Below are 20,206 nucleotides of genomic sequence, written 5' to 3' on the forward strand. Positions count from 1 at the left end.
TCAGGTTTTGAAACTTCTCTTTTTAATAAAAAGGCACCTATAAAACAGGTCAGTACATTACAGGCAGCACAGATACCCAAAAAACAAGCCTAAAAATTGTTTCAAAATAAAAACCAATAAGATGTCTTCACGTATTGTATTTATATATTTATATTTTTATATATATATTTATATAATGGTACAAAATGATTGGGGAAGTTTCTCCATGGGATGACAGAGAAGGGGGAGGGGAAGGGTCAGTCACTGTTACCTTGACATGAAAGCTAATTCTGGACATGTGATTGCTTAAAATTGCATTGGAAAGACGTTTTCCTTTGTTTGGAGGAGGAAAAAACATTGACATATCATAGTTAGAAAAAAAGGGGCATCCAGAACCATGATTGGGTAGAATTCAGCACACAAAACTCAAGCCAATAAATGAAGCAGTAAACCACAAGACTCAAGATGAGACCCAGCGCACAGCAGAGGGTGATGAGAGCAAATGCTCTGCTGAGGCCTAACAAGGGGTGGCTACCGTTCACCTCTGAACGGCTCCCACCATATTGCTGAAGAACTAGACCTGTTTGGGAGATGGTACCCAAAGCAAAAAAAGGCACCACTCAGCCTTGCCTGCCTCCACATTCAGACATCATGAAGACTGGCTGCTAGGGCAGTGGGGGTTGGTTACGACTTCCCAGTTGGCTGCTCTGAAGACCAAACAAAAAGTACCCGAGGAGGACCAACAGTCTTGCAAAGTACCAGAATTTCACTTTTGTATTCAGGGCGGTTGCCCTGTAGGCCTTGCTCCTTCCCAACTGTCATGCAATCAGTGTTGGATAAACAACATCACCACCCATCACCTTCCCTTTCTGTCACCTGGAATGCCATCGCTCCCACCTGCATCTGTGAGCTCTCTCTCTTGCTCTTCTACACAGCTGCAGTGGCTTTCCTCACACAGACTTATTGCAACTTGCAGGCCCTGACTCATGTGAGGACAATGCTGACAGAAGAGATCCAACACCCAGGACAGTTCTCAGCTAGACCAGATGGGTAGAGGGACGTGTGGGAGGTCTACACACTGGAGCTTTTAATCACTCGGGGGTCAAAGCAATGGCTGCCTGGAGACAAAGATTAATTTTATTTTAAACAATATTTTGGCTTCAGATAGAGAGACTTGATGGTGGGGGGTGAAATGCCCCTGAGTGTATGGGGCCGGGGGCTCTTGTGGTGCATGGGGCTTGTGCTAGTCCTGAGTAACTCCCAATGGTGTTTACAAGGGAAATGCTAGCAGGTGTCGCCCCCAATAGCACTGCCAGAGGGCAACATGGAGAAATAGGGAAGGCTTCTTTTACAGTAGGGTTTGCTGCTTGAACCAGCTCTTCCAGCACCAATCTTCCCCCCCTCCAGGCTCTGAAATGGGTTAAAAACCCACCCCAGTTAAAAAGCAAGGTGCCTGAGTACACTTATAGTGGGAAATGGAGGGGATAGCCCTCTTGGCCCTTTGACAGGGCAGGGCACTGTCCCAGGCAGAGATGGGCAACGCAATGGGTTGTTCCCATTTTACCAAATGGGACAGGGCTGGAAAAGTGGCTCTGCTTTTAGCCCATTCCTGTTCTGAGAGCTACACTCATGTCCCTAGACTCAGGCCCAAAGCAAAAGACCAGAGCTCAACACCCTTCTACCTGGTTTGGATCCAGATTTCCCAGCCAGCCCCATTCCCACAACACACCCTCAAACTTGGGAATGTTTCTGTCTAAACTTTTTGGTTCCAGCCCATTGGGATCTGGCTTAAGAGACTGTTGGGCTGGTGCATTTCAGCAGCTTTTGCTAACAGCCTTTGCTCTTTGGAACCACAAAGAGAAGGCTACATTTCATGCAGTCCTTCTCAACTTCTCCGTGCAGAAGCTTTATCTCTCCTCCATTGTGGTGCTTAGGGAAGGGGCCCCTTTGCTATGAGAGGGGCAACAAAAAGGCTGGCTTTTCTGAGATAAACCTCAAATTGGTGGTAGGTTAGGGTGCCCGATGGTCATTGGGATCCACTTTTTAGAATATTTTCCTGCAATCCACGGAGGCTGCATGCACACATGGGTTATCTCCAACCTCCCTTCAAAAAGCTGTCACGGCACACTCTTAGAACTCTGCAGGAAGAGAGTGCCAGGAATGGGCACACTCCCCCACACAAAACTTATGTTTGTAGTCCATGCTTTAAGCAGCCTACAGTGGTGGTGGAAATGAAGTCCCAGCTGCTGCTATGAGAAACATTTCCCAGCATAGATTCTAAGGGCAGATGAGACCATTGTGATCATCTAGTCTGGCTTCCTGTATAACACAGGCCATGAAACTTCCCTGAATAAATTACTGGTTGAACTAAAGCTTCGTTTAGAAAAACATCAGCTCAGTCCGAGCAGGAGGCCTCTTGTATCCAGTTGGAGTATTGCAGGCAAGGACCTGATGTTTCTATAAGGTGCACATCCATCATAGAGAGCAGGGCTGCTGCAGGTGGTTTCAGGTATACAGGTGGCCTTACAATTGCTGGCCAATTGCCTCTAGGGGCTTTCATGGAGGAGTCTGGGATTCCCAGATTGAGAAAATGCTTGGAGAATCTTTACCATAAAATGCCTGCTTTTATGCATCAGGCTAGCTCTCCCACAGAAATGTGTGCACTTACGAGGCAAAGGGCATAGTGCAGCAGGGTGAGATGCATGAACTCATGTAAGTGGGAGCAGAGCCAACAAGGAGTATGGGATGCTCTGTGGGGTGTGTGTGTCAGTGTATGTCTTGAGTTCCCTCCTGGCCTCTGCACAACACACCCAGGAAGCACAGGATGGAATCAGGCAGTCAGAAATCCCAGTGTTAATTCTGCTATCTCCAGGGGGGCATACACACATCACAGAGAGCATCTGGGTATAGAGAGAGGAGCAGGGAGTGTCATGATTGGGTGGAGACCTCATGGCCCAGTTACTTATTACTTGCAGAGTGGGATCAGACCCCCACCTGTCCCTAAACTAAACAACTGGGCCCTCTCCTTCCTCATGCTGCCAGCAGCTTCACCAGGTAGCAGAGACAGATAGAGGCCACTATCAATCCCTACAATCAAACAGCGACTCCAACACCAACACTGTTTTAGAGACATCTAAGCAGCTCCAATCCTGCAGGTGGATCCGTATGACTGGGTGCACCCCTGAACCGAGTACAGGCCCAAAGGGTCTGACTGCAGAATCCGGATCTAAGATGTGTATATGTGTCTGTTCAAAACCATCCATCCCTGCACACAAGCTGTTCTGATGCATGAATGATGTGGGGCTGGCAAAGAGGCTCTTTTGCAGAGGGCTCTCTCAATGCCCATTCACACCTCCTCCCACTGCGCTAGAACCCCCTCTGCAAGAGTTTTAAACCCTTGTACATTGATTTTTTTAAAAAGTTTTGTTGTTGTTTTAAAACAGAAAATTGAGGCTTCTATTAAAACACAGAAATACAGACAATTTAAAACCAGCACAAGTTTCTGCCTTTCCCAGCCCTATTTACAGCTCATTCAAAATCTTGTTGTACATTTTGGTTGTTCTTTAAAACAAAACAAAACAAACAAACAAAAAAAAACAGGGAAAACCCACACTACGAGGAAAAAATAAAGGAAGATTTTACAAACTGCTGTAGGTCTGGAAGCCCCCGGTCACCACTTGAGTTTCAAAAATAATAATGCCCCCACCCCCCAAAAAGGATTCACATCAATTTTACTGCACATCTGGTTTTCCTTATAGAGGCAAATCCAATACGAAAAACATCCCCCCTCCGCACTCCCACAGGCCCCAGCCTCCCAACCCTAACCCAAATAAAGGTTTAAATTTTTTTTTTCTACAGTTGGCCCCTGCCCCTCAGGACATGATTAGAAAGGCAGGTTTGCCATGTTTCCAGGCCCAGAGATATAGCTCATTTGGCTGTCCAGTGAAACACTCCTCTGCCTCATCTGGTGTGTGACCAAAAGGTTCTGCTGAGGTGGTGGCCCCATTAGGGAGCCCTGAGGTGACATCATATGGCCCGTCTGGCCATACATTTCCCCTGACACAGACATGCTCCTCTGCTTAGCCTGCATCAGCATGAAATTCTGCTGGGCCATCAGACTCTGCTGGGGGGACATCATGCCCTGGTGCATGCTATTCCCCATCATGGCTTGCTGGGGTGGCATACCTGTCCTGCCCAGCATGGATACCTGTCCAGGGTGGCACATAGACATGTTGAGTCCCCGCTGCATGCCCTGCTGCCCTGGAAGGCTCGGGGCGCTCATGCCCGGCCGTGTGGGTGGCTGCTCAGCCATCATGTTCTGCAGGTTCATGAGGTGGAGGTTGGAAGGCTGTGATTTCGGTGCTTGGCTGTCACTCTTGGGGAAATACTGCAAGGTGCTGCTCGGCTTCTCTGAAGGGATGATCCTGGAGAGGTCAAACTCAGGGATGCCCGTAGGTGTGGGGCGGATGACCTCACTGAGCTCAGGGTCATTCAGCACTGAAGCCACACCCGGAAGCACAGGGGGATAGGGATCTCCAATCCGAGGAGGGATGTTCTTGCCCAGCATGTGCTGCTGGGAGGACATCTGGCCAGGCTGCTGAGAGGGAAGGTCCTCTGGTGGCAAAGGCATCCCAGGCGGGTAATGTTGCTGCATCCCAGCCCCTCCTCCACCTCCTGGTGTCATGGGCATACCCGCAGCTGGAGACTGCATGGCACTGTGGGGCTGCTGCATGCGGGGGAACACCAGCTGGTTGGAAGGGACCATCTGAGAATTGTTTGGCACAGGGCCACAGGGCTGGTTCAAGGAGTCCTGGGGCCCTGGAGGCAGCATCAAGGGGTTTTGGGAGGGCACACCCGCCCCCTGTGCACCAGGGTGCATCGGAATGTTGGTGCCCAGGGGATTTGGCGAGGACATCATGGACGTGGGGGGTTCATGGGAGAGTGGCTGCTGGCCAGGCAAGTTCATCCCCATGGGACTCTGTGAGGATGCAGGCCCCACTGAATTCAAGTGCAGTTGATTTGGCTGATTTCCTGTGATACCTAATGAAGGGGAGAAGGACAGTTAACTCAGGACCCATGCATCTCCTCCCACCATATACAGAGAGTATGTCCCTGATGCTAGCAGCTCTCTCCATTGAAATCAGCATGTAAGCAGAGATCAGCTCCAGCCAGATTCCCTGGAGTATTCAAACCTGGCCCAGCTCTGCTCTCACTGCTAGACCCATGGAGAGGGTCTGCCATGGAGAGTCCATCAAGGCAGTAGGGTCAGTGAAAGAGTCCCTAAGCCCAGGGGACTCTGCTCTCAGGCTTGCTGTCAGACCTGATACCTGCTCAGTACCCTCGCTCAGCACCTCATTGCCATGGCAGCATCACACCCTGCCCCATACCAGCCAGGTGCTAGCCTGTACAGGGGAGAGGTGAGCACCGCAGAGCACATGCTTGGGAGGCCAGCCCCTCCCTCTCTCACTGAGAGAATAAAGGCACATCAGCACTGCATCTGGGAGCCAGCCTCCAGACCAGGGCCACCGACTTGTGCTAGCATTCTAAAAATACCAGTGTAGATGGTGCTTCGAAGTTGCAACTGTGGCTGGAGCTTGGCTCTCAGGCCCACCCCAGGCATCAGAGCCTGAGCTCCAGCCCAAGCTGTAACATCTACACAGCTATTTTTAGAGTGCTAGCGTGAGTCTGTGGACCCAGGCTGGAAGGCTCACTCCCAGATGCAGTGTAGACTTGCCTTAAGAGGGCCCCCTGGTAGGTGCTGCTGCTTCTGCTGGTGAGAGCGGCTCCAGAACTCAGAGCTGGCCTAGTGCAGGCAGAGAATAGCTGGGGTTCAAGGGATGTTACCGTAAGACTCAGTCAGCCATTGGCCATACATGGGGCTTGTGGCTCTTACCAGCCCAGCAAATCCTGTTCCCCTCTGTTGCTACGCAGGCTGGGACAGTACAGCACAGCAACCTCTCTACTGTGTTGAGCACAAAGAACACCCTCAGCACAGCCATTAGTTGGCAAGCTCTGTGCAGCTCCAACGTGCCCCCCAGTGGTGGATACTGAGAAGGACAGCAAAGCTACTCACCGCAGGAGCACTGCCTGGCTTACACAATGGTCACAGCCAGCATGGGAGGGAGGTGTGGGCCCCCTGCTGTGGAGGTCAGAAAGACTTTCTGAAATCAGAACTAAGGAGTTCTCAGATTATGCCTCTCTCTCTCACAGCTCTGACTGCAGACACTGGGACCCTGCATGGACTGGATAGCCCAGTCCCTGCTCAGGCTTTCCCATCCCACTGGGCCATACCCTGCTGAGACCATCTGAGGTTTCCTACACAGCAGAGCTCTGGGGTGGACACAGTGGTGATGGGACATCTCTGGTGGGAGAGGGAAATTTAAGGGCATCCCAAATGTCACAGCCCCCTCCCTCCTCCAAGCAAGGCAAACATGGTTCCTGGAAAGCTAGCTCTAGGACTCAATCAAGGGGAGTGGCCAAATACTAGAACACGGGCCTGCCATCCCGGAGACAACACTCAGGCAGATGGTTGAGGGAGGAACACTGGGCATGTGGGGGCAGAGAGGAGATGCCGAAGAGGATAGGGAGATGAGTAAGATGTAGGTGGTGTCACATTATCCCCACCGGGCATGGGAATGTACATGTAACCCACATTAACGCTGCATCTCCCATTATCTGTTTTACTCCCAGCTGATCGTGGCTGTGTGCTGGGCTAGAAACTCTAGTGTCTCCTGAGCTCGCTGTGTTTGCCAGACAGATCAATGGCACATGGAGAAGGCAGCTGCTGGCCCTGGCCAGTCAGTAAGAAGCAGATGGCAGAATAGCACTGCACCCGCCAATGCCAAGCAAACAAACACTTGCCAGCTTCGCACTAGGTTCTGGAAGCGCCCAATGCCTTTGCAAAGCTGCGGCAAGCTGGGAAACCAGCCTGGGAAGCCAGCTCAGCAGTTCCATTTTAAGAACTTAGTCAACAGTATCCAGGGAGCTAGAGTTTCCCCAAAGCCTTTGGTTACACCTGAATGCAGGACAGCTGGACGGGCTCCATTGCTTTTAGTTGTGCTAATGAAAACACTGGGAGCCCAAGACACTCATCAAGAGACTCAGGACAGGCTAAGATACCCATACCTCAGACCTGACATTCATGTCTCACCTAAGGAGATGTAACCCTTGCAATAACTTTTACCCCTAGCATGCTGGTGGACTTACAGTGACTGCAGTTACCATTAATAACCCCAACTGTATTATACTGCAATTAACTGCCTGGTGTGTATATGGCACTGTTGCCCTCTGCTGGCTGGAATCAGAATTGCTTGCTGTGTGTTAAGGCCCCACACTGCTAACAGATAGTAATTTTCCTTGAACTCAGTTGGTCAGGCCAATGCTTTTGGAGTGGGCGATCCTGGGTTCTAACCTGCTGCCTCTGTGACATTTTGAGAGGCCACAGCAAGGACACAGCTATATTAAGTCATACATTTGGAAAGGAGTGATCCTTCCACAGCATGGTGCACAACAAGGATTACACCCTGTCCTGTCCCTGTAGAGGGCTCACTGAGTCTTCTTCCTTGTCCAACTTCTTCCTCAGGCTTTTCCCTGTGCCTGGAACAAACTCTTCTCTTCCCCACAGGATAAATGCTCTCATCTGACTCAATTAACCCTTTCGTTCTCCTTCCTTTGCAGTTCCAAATGTGTCTGTTCCTATTCTGGCTCTCAATTAGCACATTTTTCTACAACACATCCCCAGCCATATCCCCCAGGTACCTTCTAGTCATCAATGCACTGAGCACCATGCTCCAACAGAGGCAGGGAGGGATAGGGAAACAGGAACTGACAAGCTAAGTGACTTGTCCAAAGCCATAGAAGAAGTCAGTGGCAGAGCTGGGAATAGAATTCCTGATCCCCACTCTGAGCATCAAAACCACACCCAGGTGTCCTGCCTCCCAGGCCTGTGTGAGAGCCACAAGACCAGTCTTACCCCTATAAAGCCCAGCTCCAGCTTGCTCTCCCTGTTGGCGCAGACACCGTCCCAGAAGAACGTACCTGGCATGCTTCCTGGTGGGAGCATAGGCCTGTCTGGGAGCAGCTCATCATCAGAGGTGGCAATGGTTTTGATGGCATTGTGGTAGAGTGGTGTGGAGCTGGGCATGGCATACTTGGACATCTGTGACATCATCAGCGAGAGGGGGTTCTGGGAAGGGGATGGATCTGGAGAGGAAGTAAAAGGTATGTTGGGATTCATGGTGCTAGAGGGATTACTGGCTGGCGCAGAGGAACTGCTCCTAGGTCCAGGAGGGAGCGAACCTGCAAGCAAGAGAGAGAGAGAGAGAGAGACCAGCTTAGTGCTCCCTGCAAGCTGCAGCCGGGTCCCATCAGGCAGCATCCCCAGTTCTCTGCTTGGAACAGCAACCCCCAACCAAAACCCCTTATGGATTCTGGGGAAGTTCTGTGCTGGGAGCACCTGCTGTGGTTGGCACCAGAACCAGACACCCCAAACTATAGGGGAGTTAGATCTGATCTAGTCCCAACTTCTGAGCTCTGGCCCTTCCCTTATGAACTGAAGAAGGAGAGGAGCGGGTGCTGAGGGGAAGGCACTGAGTCTGAGGCCTTTTTCTAGACCTGGATACAGAAAACTTGGCCCCTTTCCCCTACCTGCTTCTTTTTAAAGTTCCTGCTGGATGCCTGGGGGCAAAATCCACACTAACTTCAAGAGCTAACACAGAGAAGTCAGAAACTGGAAACCTAGGGCACGAATGTGCATGTGAGCCAAGTGTGAGTAAGAAAAATGCAGCAGTTGGTGGCCTGGCTGACAATCTGCTCTGGCTGAGAGTACGAGATGGGACTGACACGCCACTGCACTAAGTAGCTATGCGCACATGCTGCTTGCACCATGCAGGGCTACCTAGAACCATTCTTCCAGCACTAGAGGTACTTCAGGGGCCTTACCCTGACATCCCTTCCCTGGATGTAGCTGTGGGCAGGTTTCTGGCACTCAGTGTGTCTTGTGAGCACACAAATTACCCTGGTGGGTAATTTGCTCTGCATTCACTCAAGGCCTCCTCAAGCAAGTAGGCATGGATAGGAACAGCCTGTTTGTACAGGGGAATGGGGTGGGGAGAGGTGTTAACCTTGCTAGAAGGCATGGGGGAAGAGGTGGACCAGCCCCCAGTACCTAGGAAGGAACCCTGCTTTCTAGCCCCTCCTGTTACCCCGATATGAGCGGACGTAGAAGAAAGTGAGGATGGGGAATCCTTGTCATATCATCAGAGGGACAATGAAAGACTCAAATCAGGGCTGGGGAAACTGAAGCACCAAGAGGTGAAGGGACCTGGCCAAGGTGACAGTGGCAGAGCAAGGCTTAAAGTTCTGGAATCCTGAGTGGTTTGAGGATTGGCCTGTTAAACCCAGGGTTGTGAGTTCAATGCTTGAGGGGGCCATTTGGGGATTTAGTTGGGGACTGGTCCTGCTTTGACCAGGAGGTTGGACTAGATGACCTCCTGAGGTCCCTTCCAACTCTGATAGTCTATGATTCTCTCAGACTCTGTTTTGACCATTAGACAATGCTGCCTGCATAAATAACTGGATTAAATTCTGATCTACCTGCAAAAAGTCTCCCCAGACAACAGGACGTGGGGCCTGAGAAAAGAAACACAAGGAAATGCAGGGAGCTGGGCATTGGCCAGACATACCTTGCAATCCCCCCAACCCTTGGAATGCACCAAGACAGGTTTGCTCAGTGACAGAGACACACCCACTGTCCCCTCCTTTCAGTGCACTTCCCCAAGTCAGGACATATGTTTAAGGACTCTGTCTCCCATCAATCCATTTTTCCATCCCTACCCAACTCTGAAGAGCACGAGAGACTCAGCAGAGAGATTTGGGAATGCTGGGATCCTGGTTCCCCATTTCTAATTTGGTCCAATATCTCCTTCCAAACCTCTACAGTGCATAGTAGGCTGCCTAGTCGGTTTTCCTCCTTGTAAATAAGAGAGCACAGCATCAGGGGGTGTGGTGGGGCACAGCAAATCACTGGTATTAATCCCCAGAAGGAGCAAGTGCAGACTTGCATGTGTTGGACAGACCAGGCTCATTCAGACCACCAGGAAAGAGCAGTCCCTCTCCAGGCTGTATGCATTTCCCCTAATCTAGGCTCTTGTTCCCTTCTTCCCAATGCTGAGCCACATTGCCCTGAGGCCTGGTGCATGGCACAGAAAGGGAGATGGCGTGTTCTATCCCTTTGGAAAAGGAACTGGGCTGCTATCACAGCACTTCCAGTGCTGGGCCCTAGATGCCCACTTGCCAACCCCAAATCCCAGCACAGGAAGAACTGGCTATGGGAAAGCAGGTTCCCACCACTGCCCTGCAGGGAAATAGCCATGTAATCACTACTAGTCTGAGTATATGGAAAATAGGGGTCTGGAAGCCACAGAATTATTGGGTCCCATGAGAGTGACCAGCAATGTGCAGAGACCTTCGGAGCACCAGGCTTTAATTCCGTGGCCTATCCCACTCACATACACAGTTTAGCAGCTTACCCTGATCCAGCCCTCCCATGGAAGCTGACGAATTCATGCTGATAGGCTGCTTGCTCTGGCTGACTCCAGGACTTGGCAAGGTGGTTTTGGGAGATGGCACCCACCCAGGTGAAGGAACGGCCATGGAAGGGGACTTCAGGCGGCTTGGTGAGTTGGTGGGAGACCTGACGTTGAGGGAGGAGCTCATCACCTGGGGCGACTTCAGGGGCCCAGACTGGTTGGAAGGTGGCATGCTGACCATCTGCGAGGGCGTCTGTGGAGACTTCAGGTTGGCAGATGGGGAGGGGACAAGCGGTGAGTGCACCTGGCTGAGTGTTGGGGACTTGAGGTGGGCCATGCCAGGGGAGTTCATCTGGGTGATGTTGATGGTGAGGTCGGAGGGCCTGCGGCCCAGCCCCCGTGAGGGTGCCGGGTGCATGTTGGCTAGGTTGCCCCCTTGAGTGGGAGCGGAATTGGAAGCTGGCGGCAAAGGGATGTGGCTGAGCCTGGTGGTGCCACCGATGTTCCCAATGGACATGGCACCCTGTTCAGGGCTGAACATGTCTGGGGCACTGCCCATCTCCTGGGGCATGCTGGGATAGGGGCCCTGCCCACCTGAGAAGCCTTGCTGCCCTTGGCTGGGGAACTGTGAAGGGATCATCATCTTCTGCGGCCCCCCCATCATTGTGCCACCACTACCATTCTGAGCCCTCACCCTGGCCAGATCTTCAGGGCTGATGCCCTGGTGGCCTATCATGTCAGGACCCCTCATTTTCTGCGACATCATCATCTGCTGCTGTGGGGTCATCTGGACATTGAGGTTCATGTTCATGTTCATGTTGACATTCATGTTCATGTTGAGGTTCCCAGGTCCCATGGGCGCATCCAGGTCTCGGAGGCTCGATTGGTTCATGGGTGGGCTCAACATTCCGCGGGTACCCGTGAAGTCCATACCTATGGGTGCACCACCTAGGCTCTCTCCTGGCATCTGTCCAGGGAACATTGATGGGTCAATCTGCCTGTGAGCCTGTATCATCCTCTCCATTTCCAAACCTTGGCTCATGGAGCTGCCAGACATCCCCATGGGCCTCTGCATCACCACCGGGCGCTTCTCCATCAACTGGTGCCTCAGGATCTCCTCCCTGGCTCGGGGGTTCATGAACCGCTCAGGGTCCCCTTGCCCTGAAGGGTAGGGCAGGCTCCCTTGTGGAAAGTTCCCTGGGCCTCCTATTGGAGGCATATCATCATTCCATCCCATGCCAGGCCTGACTGGCCGCTGCATAGCATTCATGGACCCAAGGGCATCCATGGGCACATTCTGCATCCCGCCAAAGCCAGAGACCCTCTGCATCTGATTTCCAGGGAACCTTGGCCCTGGGAAGGGGGGTGCTCCCCTCATCTGCATGGGGTCCTGGACCTCAATGGGGCCCCTTAGCTGGTTCCCCATCCCTGGAGGCCACGGCTCCCCAGGTTTGCTGTGATAAGGGGGTGGTGGCCCCCGGATCATCATGCCACCCATGGACTGTGGGATCATCATCTCCTGCATGGGTCGACCATGGATGCTGATCTGCTCCTCCTTCCGCCGCTTCTCCTCATAATACTCCTCCTGCAGCTTTCTCCAGGCCACTTGCTCTGGTGTCAGGCTGTCTTGGCTCAGCCGCTGCATCATGATGTTCATCTGCTGCCCCATGTCAGAGCCTGGGTGGTGGGGGACCTCATGCTCCAAGCTGGGGCCCCCCAGATTCTGCGTCTGTGAAATCATGGACTGCAGGGGCTCTTCATACTTCTTCATGCCCACAGGTGGGAGGGGTGGTTGGGTGGGTGGGGGTTGCGGCTGGGGAGTGGGGCCACCCTCACCAGCACTTTGGTTGGACTTCATGAAGGGCTCGGCCTCACCGCTGCGCAGCAACAGGCGCTCAATGTCCCGCAGGGTCTGCAGGGAGCGTTCCCGGTGCTCCAGCTGCTCCTTAGAGAGCCCCTCTGAGTTCATGGGGTTCCTGGGGCCCAGCACTACCTGCCCATTTCCGGTTGCCCCAGCACTGGCACCATCGCCCAGTAAGTTAGAGCTGGAAGCACTAGAAGAGTCCACTTGCCCAGGCTGCATCGGGTTGGAGGCGGCATTGGGTGTGTTGGGGTGGTTGCTACCTGCTTGGGTGCTGCCGCTATTTCCCACAGAGTTGGGAGTCAGGTCCCGCCGAATGTCCTCTCCCATCCCTTCCTGGGGTAGGGTAGTTGGTGCAGGCAAAGCTTGCTGACTGATGCTTTGGGGCGGAGGGGGCTGTGCTGGGGGGGGCTGAGGCTGCGGAGTGCTGGAGGCAGGTGGGTTAACTGGCAGTTGCTCGGCGACTCCCAGTACCTTGGGAGCTGGAGCCTGTGAGAAAGGGGAAGCCAAAGTAAGCAAGAAACACATAAGGCAGGTGTGTAGCCCCAGACTTTGGGTGGGCTTCGAGCCCTGAATCCCACAAGAGCCAACTGAGCCCATCCCCCTTTAAAGAATGTGAGCTGCAAGTGGGGTCAGGGTGTGACTGGCCACGAGGACATTAGCCAGCAGCATGCACAGACCAGAGTGTCTGGCTCTCACCCAGCCATACCTGGTCTAGCTTTGCCCGGGGAACATTCTGCTGATGATAGGCCAGGATGGAGTCTGCTCGCCCCTGCAAGACAGCTTCTGCAGCACTAAAAGAGAGAGCAGCCGGTCAAGAACAGCAAAGTGTCAAGCCAGAAATACTTAGTAACTCCCTGGTCCACAGGCTCAGAACTCCCAGCAGGGCTACCTTTGCCCGTTGGCCCCCTAGGGGAATGCCCAAGCCCCCTGTGCTCATCGTGGGAATCTCAGAGGAGAGCTGGCACTGAACTTCCACCTCTTCTGCACAGATCTCAGGGCAACTCTCTGCCTTGCAATTTCCCCTTCCCCACCCCCTGAACTGTGCATTGTGCTGTGCTCTGCACTGGTTGTTGTGTGCTGCCAGAGGGATATAGCCTCGGAGGGAGACACTGGGATATGCTAGGACTAGAACCCCATGTTCTTTGCAAATGTGAAATAACACAACATAAAAGCAAAAACAACTATCAAATGAAAACTCACCCTACGGCAGGGGCTGGGCCCAGCTCCTTGCACCGAGCTTTGTGACCTGGCGCACAGGGGTCACAATGCTGCTCAGGTTTAGCCTGGCCATCTCTCTGCCATCATAACAGGAAAGGACAGAGAAGCGCAGCCGGACCAAATTTGAGTGAGTAGCACTGTGACCTAGCAGATGGTGTTGCAGCACCACTCACTCAAATTTGGCCCAGCCACACCCCGGTCCTCAGATGGAGGGCAGCTGGGCCAAATCTGAGCAGCACTGTGACTTCATGTGCCAAGTCTCAACACTCAGAGTGGGACGTCCTGCGGGATAGGAGCTGCTGCAATGGGGTGAGTGTGGGGCAGGCTCGTTCTGTGCCCCCTCAGGGCCTCTCACTTCTCCTGGCAGCAGGACCCAGCCCCTCCCACATGGATAAAACAGCACAAAACTCCCCAAAAATTAAAGGAAAAATTATAAAAAAAAATAAAAAGAATTTCACGGGACTCTAGCTATGACCTAAGCAGACACTCTAAAGCTGTATGTTTCCCGAGAATCAGTGGCTGAGATACTGCAAAAGAATGAAGGGAGCAAATCGAAGGCAGCCAATAATCTGGAGTGTTAGCACCCAGTGCCTCCCACCGCAGTCTGTTCTCCCAGGGCCCTTCCAGATAATACCACTAATCCATCTAACCAAGTATCCTGCCTCTGGCAGCAGCCAACACGTTTCAGTGCTCCTATGACCTTTTATTACACATCTGGCCAAATGCACTCTGTGGCTCCTGTTGCAGCTGGCAGCACTACCAGGAGACAACTCACATTTAAGATGAAGTCTCTCCACCAGCAGCTGACAACTATGCTAAGGAGAATGTGGATTGGGGGTAGGGGGAGAGGTCATGCTAAGGGCAACCCAGGGAACCTCCAGTCCCCACCTTCTCCAGAGGCGGCAGTGCTAACTGCAACATGTAGGAGGCAGCTGTGGTAGACCAACCCAAGTGGCCAGAGCCAATGGGGAGGACACAGGGGTTTACCACTTACGTGTTAGCAAGGTGAGTGGTGAAGACATAAACAAACTGGGAAGGCTGCTTTCCGGCACCACCACCTCCACTGCCCCCAGCATCGGGCCGCAGGCCAGGAGCAGCACCATGTGGTGCATTGGAAGAACTGGTCTCATTCAGGCTCGGCAGCGGGTTGGACCCAGGACCAAGCTGCGGGGCTGTGGACATTGCAGGATCTGCTACATTACAGTCTGCAGAGGACACAGGAGAGAGCAGCTGTTACCAACGATCAGCATAACACAAACTGCTGGGAAGCACTGAGCAGGATGCCCTGTGGAGGCCTGGGGACAGCCCCCCTGCTCTCCTCCCGCAAAGCCCCCGCCCCCCATGGGGGTGGGGGGGATGCATAGAGCTCCAGAATAGCTAGGGACGGCCCTGCCTGGAACACATGATCTATGAGAGGAGGCTGAGGGAACTGGGATTGTTTAGTCTGCAGAAGAGAAGAATGAGGGGGGATTTGATAGCTGCTGTCAACTACCTGAAGGGAGGTTCCAAAGAGGATGGATCTAGGCTGTTCTCAGTGGTACCTGATGACAGAACAAGGAGCAATGGTCTCAAGTTGCAGTGGGGAAGGTCTAGGTTGAATATTAGGAAACACTATTTCACTAGCAGGTTGGTGAAGCACTGGAATGGGTTACCTAGGAAGGTGGTAGAAACTCCATCTTGAGAGGATTTAAGGCTCAGCGTGACAAAGCCCTGGCTGGGATGATTTAAGTTGGGGTTGGTCCTGCTTTGAGCAGGGGGTTGGACTAGATACCTTCTGAGGTCCCTTCAAACCCTGATATTCTCTGATTCTAAACAGCACACACTGAATGTCTGGGTTAAGGGCAATTACCAGAGTGAGATCGGTATAACACAGGAGTTCAAGGCTGAGGGGTCAGGATTGAGGGGAACCAGCAGAGCTGCCTATGGCGTAGGGGAGCCTGGGGCTGGGATAGTGGGATCTGAAAGCTGGGAATGAGAGGCACTGGCAAAGCTGTGTGTGTCGAGGGAGCCCAGGACTGAAGTAGCAGAGAGTCTTGAGAGTCAGGATTGAGGGCCAGTGTCAGAGGTGCGTGTGAGAAGAGGATTCAGTGTCTCTGGCCCAACATTCTACCCTGGAGTTCATTCCCTTACAAAACATAGAAAAGAACAAAAACCACATGTGTTGGGGAGCAGGGCCTCTCTCCTGCATCTTCCCGCCAGCAGGGCAGAGCTATGCATTCCCCCAGCCTCCAGCAGATGGCAGCACACAACAGGGATTTTTCTGGGCCTGGATATCTACAGCCTCCCAGACAGATGGCAGGAGCAGGGAGTGGCTTAGGTCCTCCCCTTCATTTTCCCTCCTGGTGAGTGATAGACCCCAAACACTCCCAGCCTTCCCCTTCAAGGGCAATTCCAGAGACACTCAGGGAACACTGCATACTGGAGCGATGATAATCACTATCAATTATTTAATAATACTCCTACTTAATATTAATAATAATTGTAATTAACAACACCACTTAGTGCTTTGCATTTGCACAGCACCCTATGGACAGCTGGAGGGTAGTTAGTAGATAGTCTGCATTAGCACTTCCACCTGCACAAAGTCCCCTTGAAGCCACAGCCACACACATCCCCCCAGGCCCTGAACTTGACTGGGAGAGCATAGCTACTGCCCCTTCATGTGAACTACGAGGCTCTGGCATTAAATAAAGGACAAGGCCGGAATGGGGGCAAGGCCAGGATTCACCCAGCACTTCCTCTGCGCACTCTCCAGACTACCCTGTGTCTCTGAGCAAGACTCCCTAGAGTCTCTGTGCTGGGAGGGGAACCAGGCTCTTGTCTCTGTCATGGGGGCAGTCTGAGGAAGGCTCACTCCTCGCCACGTTATGGGGATCATAGTGCTGGAGTTGGCAAAATTCTATGCAGAACTGTTAAAATCCAGCCATTTCTAACAGGAGAATGGCCATTTGTTCTCCAGCTGGATGCTCTCTTGTCACACATGGCAGCATTCTGATGATCTGCTCACAGCAAGCCTCAGAAATAACAGTTAGTCTTACCTTCCACCTTTCACCCATGGATCACAGAGTGTTTTGTAAAGGGCAGGGCAGCGTTATCCCTTTCTCTTGAGGCACAGAGGAGAAGTGACTCGCCAAAGGTCACCCAGTGAATCTGTGGCACAGCCAAGTAGAGAACCCAGTAGTCCTGACTCCCAGCCTAGTGCCCTGGGCTATACTGTCTCAAACCCAGTGATCTAAAGGGAAGAGCCTTGAACAGCAACTTGCTTTAAGCCCTTGTCTGTTTGCACTGCAGTGAGTCAGACACAAGGGCAACTCTGCAGCTCCTTGTATGCTTGTCCACTTTCTTTATACTGCCTGCCTGCCTTGCTCTGCACCCAGCTGTAGGCCTGCACAGCAGAGGGGAGGATCCTCTCTCTAGAGTGATGCAGAAATTCACATTTCCAACTGGCAACTTTCCTGTAGCAAAGATAGTCAGACTCCCATACAACTTTACGAAGCATTAACATGGAATGGCAGCCTTGACAGATGACAATGAAACAGCCAAATAAGTTCAGTTACTGTGTGTTGTGCTGCAACACTGCAAGTAGGTAAAACATCAAATTCTTGAGAAACAGTCTTTGCCATAAATAATGCAGGCACAAAACACAAGCCCAGAAGAGGAAGCTAGTGCAGTACTAAGACTTTGAGGCCTCCTATGCTTTACTGTCTTCACTTTCCTCTCCCTCAACCACATCTCTTCAGCCTCTTTGACTCCCTGATGCAGGGCAGCTCACCAATGTGACCCATTAGCTGCATCGTCCCACCCTGTAGTATCTATATTAAAAGCTTTGAAGTCACTCCTGGACACATCCTTGAACCTGATTAGACTTGGCAATTTTGCTCTCTCAGGTACTTTGGTGTCAGAAACTTTGGTTTCTCACTTGATATTTAGAATATGATGAAGACAATACGTGTGGAAGGTGTTTAACCTACTCATGTCCACTGTAGGTGTTCCAAATCTTGCCACTATACAGCAGTGTAATTAAAATGCACAGCTGGTAGACCCATATCTTGGTGTGGGTCTGGTGGCTGCCTTTCCAATGTGGGAATTAAGCTCATCATCTAGAGGTAGGTTATCCAGAACAGTTGATCCTAGATAACAGAACTTGTGACAAATTCTAGCACGGTACTAGCTATAAAAACTTCTGGTGCAGTCCACACGTGTGCCATAATCATGGTCTTCTTTAGACTAGTGATTAGTCCAAATTTGTCACAAGCTAGTGCAAAGCTACTGCCACGTTGCTAAAGGTCCTCTTCACTGTGTGTGGCAAACAGTGTGCTGTCAGTACAAAAAAGTTCCCTTATCAGCAGGTGTTTGACTTTGCTGTTAGCTCTTATATGTGCAATGTTGAAGCGTTGTCCATACATCCTCAGTGCTAGATGAGAAAGCATGACAAAGCAGCAGAGAGAAGAATATATCAAAAAAAGTGTTAGTGCCAAAACACATCTCTGTTTGATACCACTGTGGATTACAAAGCAGTCAGCTTGATCATCATCATATTGGACTGTAGCCTTCATGCCACTGTGGAAAGATTGAATTAGACTGAGGAGGACAGTGGGTGGGAGAGGGGGTGCAACAAATTCTCTTGCAATTGGAAAAGACCCATTCTGCTGACCAGGTCAACAGCCTTTGTAAGATCTATGAAGGCCATCTAGAGAGGTTTTCCTTGTTCTTGACACTTTTCTTGCAGCTGCCTTAGTGAAGGCTACGTGGATAGTTGATTTACTGGCATGGAAGATACAGTAACTCTCTGAATATATGCATTCAACAAGAACTTCGAGTCTTTTGAGGCTGACCTGTGCAAATACCTTACCAGCAATCCTAAGGAAAGAGATTCCTCTGTAGTTGTTGCAATCACTCCATTCTCCTTTGGTTTTATACAGCATTATGATGTTGACACCATTCATGTCTTGCAATACCCTTCCTTCCCTCCACCAGGCAAACAAGACATTGGGCAGATGTTTAAGTCTTATTCCAGTACTTCAGCTGGAATTCCTTCTTTTCCTGTAGCCTTTCCTGGTACTAGGGAGGTGATTGCCTTTTCAAGCTCATTTATAGACGGTTCAGACTATCAAAGAGTTTGATATAGAAGCCTGGGGACTGCATTTAGCACTGCTTCAGAAAGAGTGGTTTCACATGACTAGAGCTTGTGATACTGCATCCATTTGCTTCTGTTGATGATGATGATGATGTCTCCATTAAGAGATTTGAGTGGGCAATCTTCCTGGCTGAAGGTACTATTGCTTTCTTGATTCCATCATCCTCTTAGACCTCCATTCTCGAAGGACATTTGTATCTTTTCACAGAGAGAGCGAGCCAGTACGGATGAGCATCTTGCTTTGATGTTTGTTGCAATGTGCTCTTGGCCATTCTCAGGTTAGCTCATTTCAGGAGAGGGGTTCATGTTGTAGTGGATATATAGCATGCATTTTGCTTCAGTAACTGGAAGCATACTTCAGAGTATGTGGCAAACCAGTCTTTATCCCGTACAGTCTTTTTACTGAAAGCTAAGACTGCAGCTATGTGGATGGAGAAGATAACAACGTGAGTCCCTTATGTCAAACTGGGAGCCTGGGTCAGAGAAGATGTGGGGGAGGTATTCATGGCTAAAAGTACCTGGAGTTTTAAGAAATACAAACCATCATGAATATTGATCTAGGAAAATCTCCTCTATCATTTTAGGGGCAATTGCTCTGACTCACAAACTCTTAGCTTCACACTTTTCTTAATTACTTTACCATGTTCCATTTGCTGTGAGCAGAATTTAAACACAATTCTGGAGAGAGAGAGGGAAGTGAATGGGATAGATATATCCAGGGAAACAAATCTAGCTTTTTCTTCTAGCAGCTGGGGAACTTGTCTGTTGGGAAAGCCATTGGCAGGATGATGAGAAGTGAGAATGTGAAGGATGGACCCAAATGGACCTGACCCAGCTGCCTCAAAAATATTTTCACTTCCACAGTTTGAAAACCGTTGAATTCAAGATGCAACAAATCAAAGGATTTTGCTGTTTCTGGAAGGCAGGTAGGACCTTCAGTTTGTGCTCTCTCTCTCTCTCACACACACACACCCCCACACACACCCCCACCCAACCTCCCACCCATCAGATCACTGTGCTATTTATTAGGCCAAGGGAAGTGCCTCAGCTTCCAGCTAAACACAAAATGACACTTTTTTAACATATGAGATTCCAGTGGGTGGGGAGAGAGGACCGAGATGGGGGAATGAGGAAGCGGAGGCTTAAGAGTCACATGAAACCTATTGATAAAACGTCACCATTCCCCAGAGACTTACAATAAAAACCGTCAGGGCCTCAGAGCAAGCTTTTAACTTGATTTAAAGCCTTGATCAGAAATTAAGGCAGTGTGCAGTGCACTCTGGTTAACTCAGCCCTGTCCAGATTCTTGACAGGCCCTGAGCATTTCCCTCAATGCCAGAGCACAACCGCCTGCAGGCAGGGTTGTAGTGACTCCAGAGTGGATGGTCCAACACTACAGTGTGAACAAGGATCTAAATCCATGTGGGAGGCACTGTCTGAGCACAGCGCTCACAGAACATGATGAGCTCTGTGCATGCC

General features: G+C 51.2%; 1 protein-coding gene across 5 annotated transcripts in view; it reads right to left on the bottom strand.

Annotated features, from left to right (window-relative positions):
* The window catches only part of BCL9L (BCL9 like), an 89,354-nt gene continuing 69,148 nt past the window's right edge, over positions 1 to 20,206 (bottom strand). For 4 of the 5 annotated variants that reach the window (XM_032777130.2, XM_075073563.1, XM_075073562.1 and 1 more), the window contains 5 exons: positions 14,585 to 14,795; positions 13,079 to 13,163; positions 10,509 to 12,858; positions 8,017 to 8,277; positions 1 to 5,019 (listed from right to left, as the gene is read on the bottom strand). In XM_032777130.2, the coding sequence (XP_032633021.1) occupies positions 3,863 to 5,019; positions 8,017 to 8,277; positions 10,509 to 12,858; positions 13,079 to 13,163; positions 14,585 to 14,795 (4,064 nt within the window). In that variant the 3' untranslated portion in view covers positions 1 to 3,862. The remainder of the gene's footprint in view (positions 5,020 to 8,016; positions 8,278 to 10,508; positions 12,859 to 13,078; positions 13,164 to 14,584; positions 14,796 to 20,206) is intronic. The other variant, XM_032777132.2, reaches the window with a different exon arrangement.

The sequence above is a fragment of the Chelonoidis abingdonii genome, chromosome 18 (genome assembly GCF_003597395.2).
Source record: "Chelonoidis abingdonii isolate Lonesome George chromosome 18, CheloAbing_2.0, whole genome shotgun sequence".
Classification (NCBI taxonomy): Eukaryota; Metazoa; Chordata; order Testudines; family Testudinidae; genus Chelonoidis; species Chelonoidis abingdonii.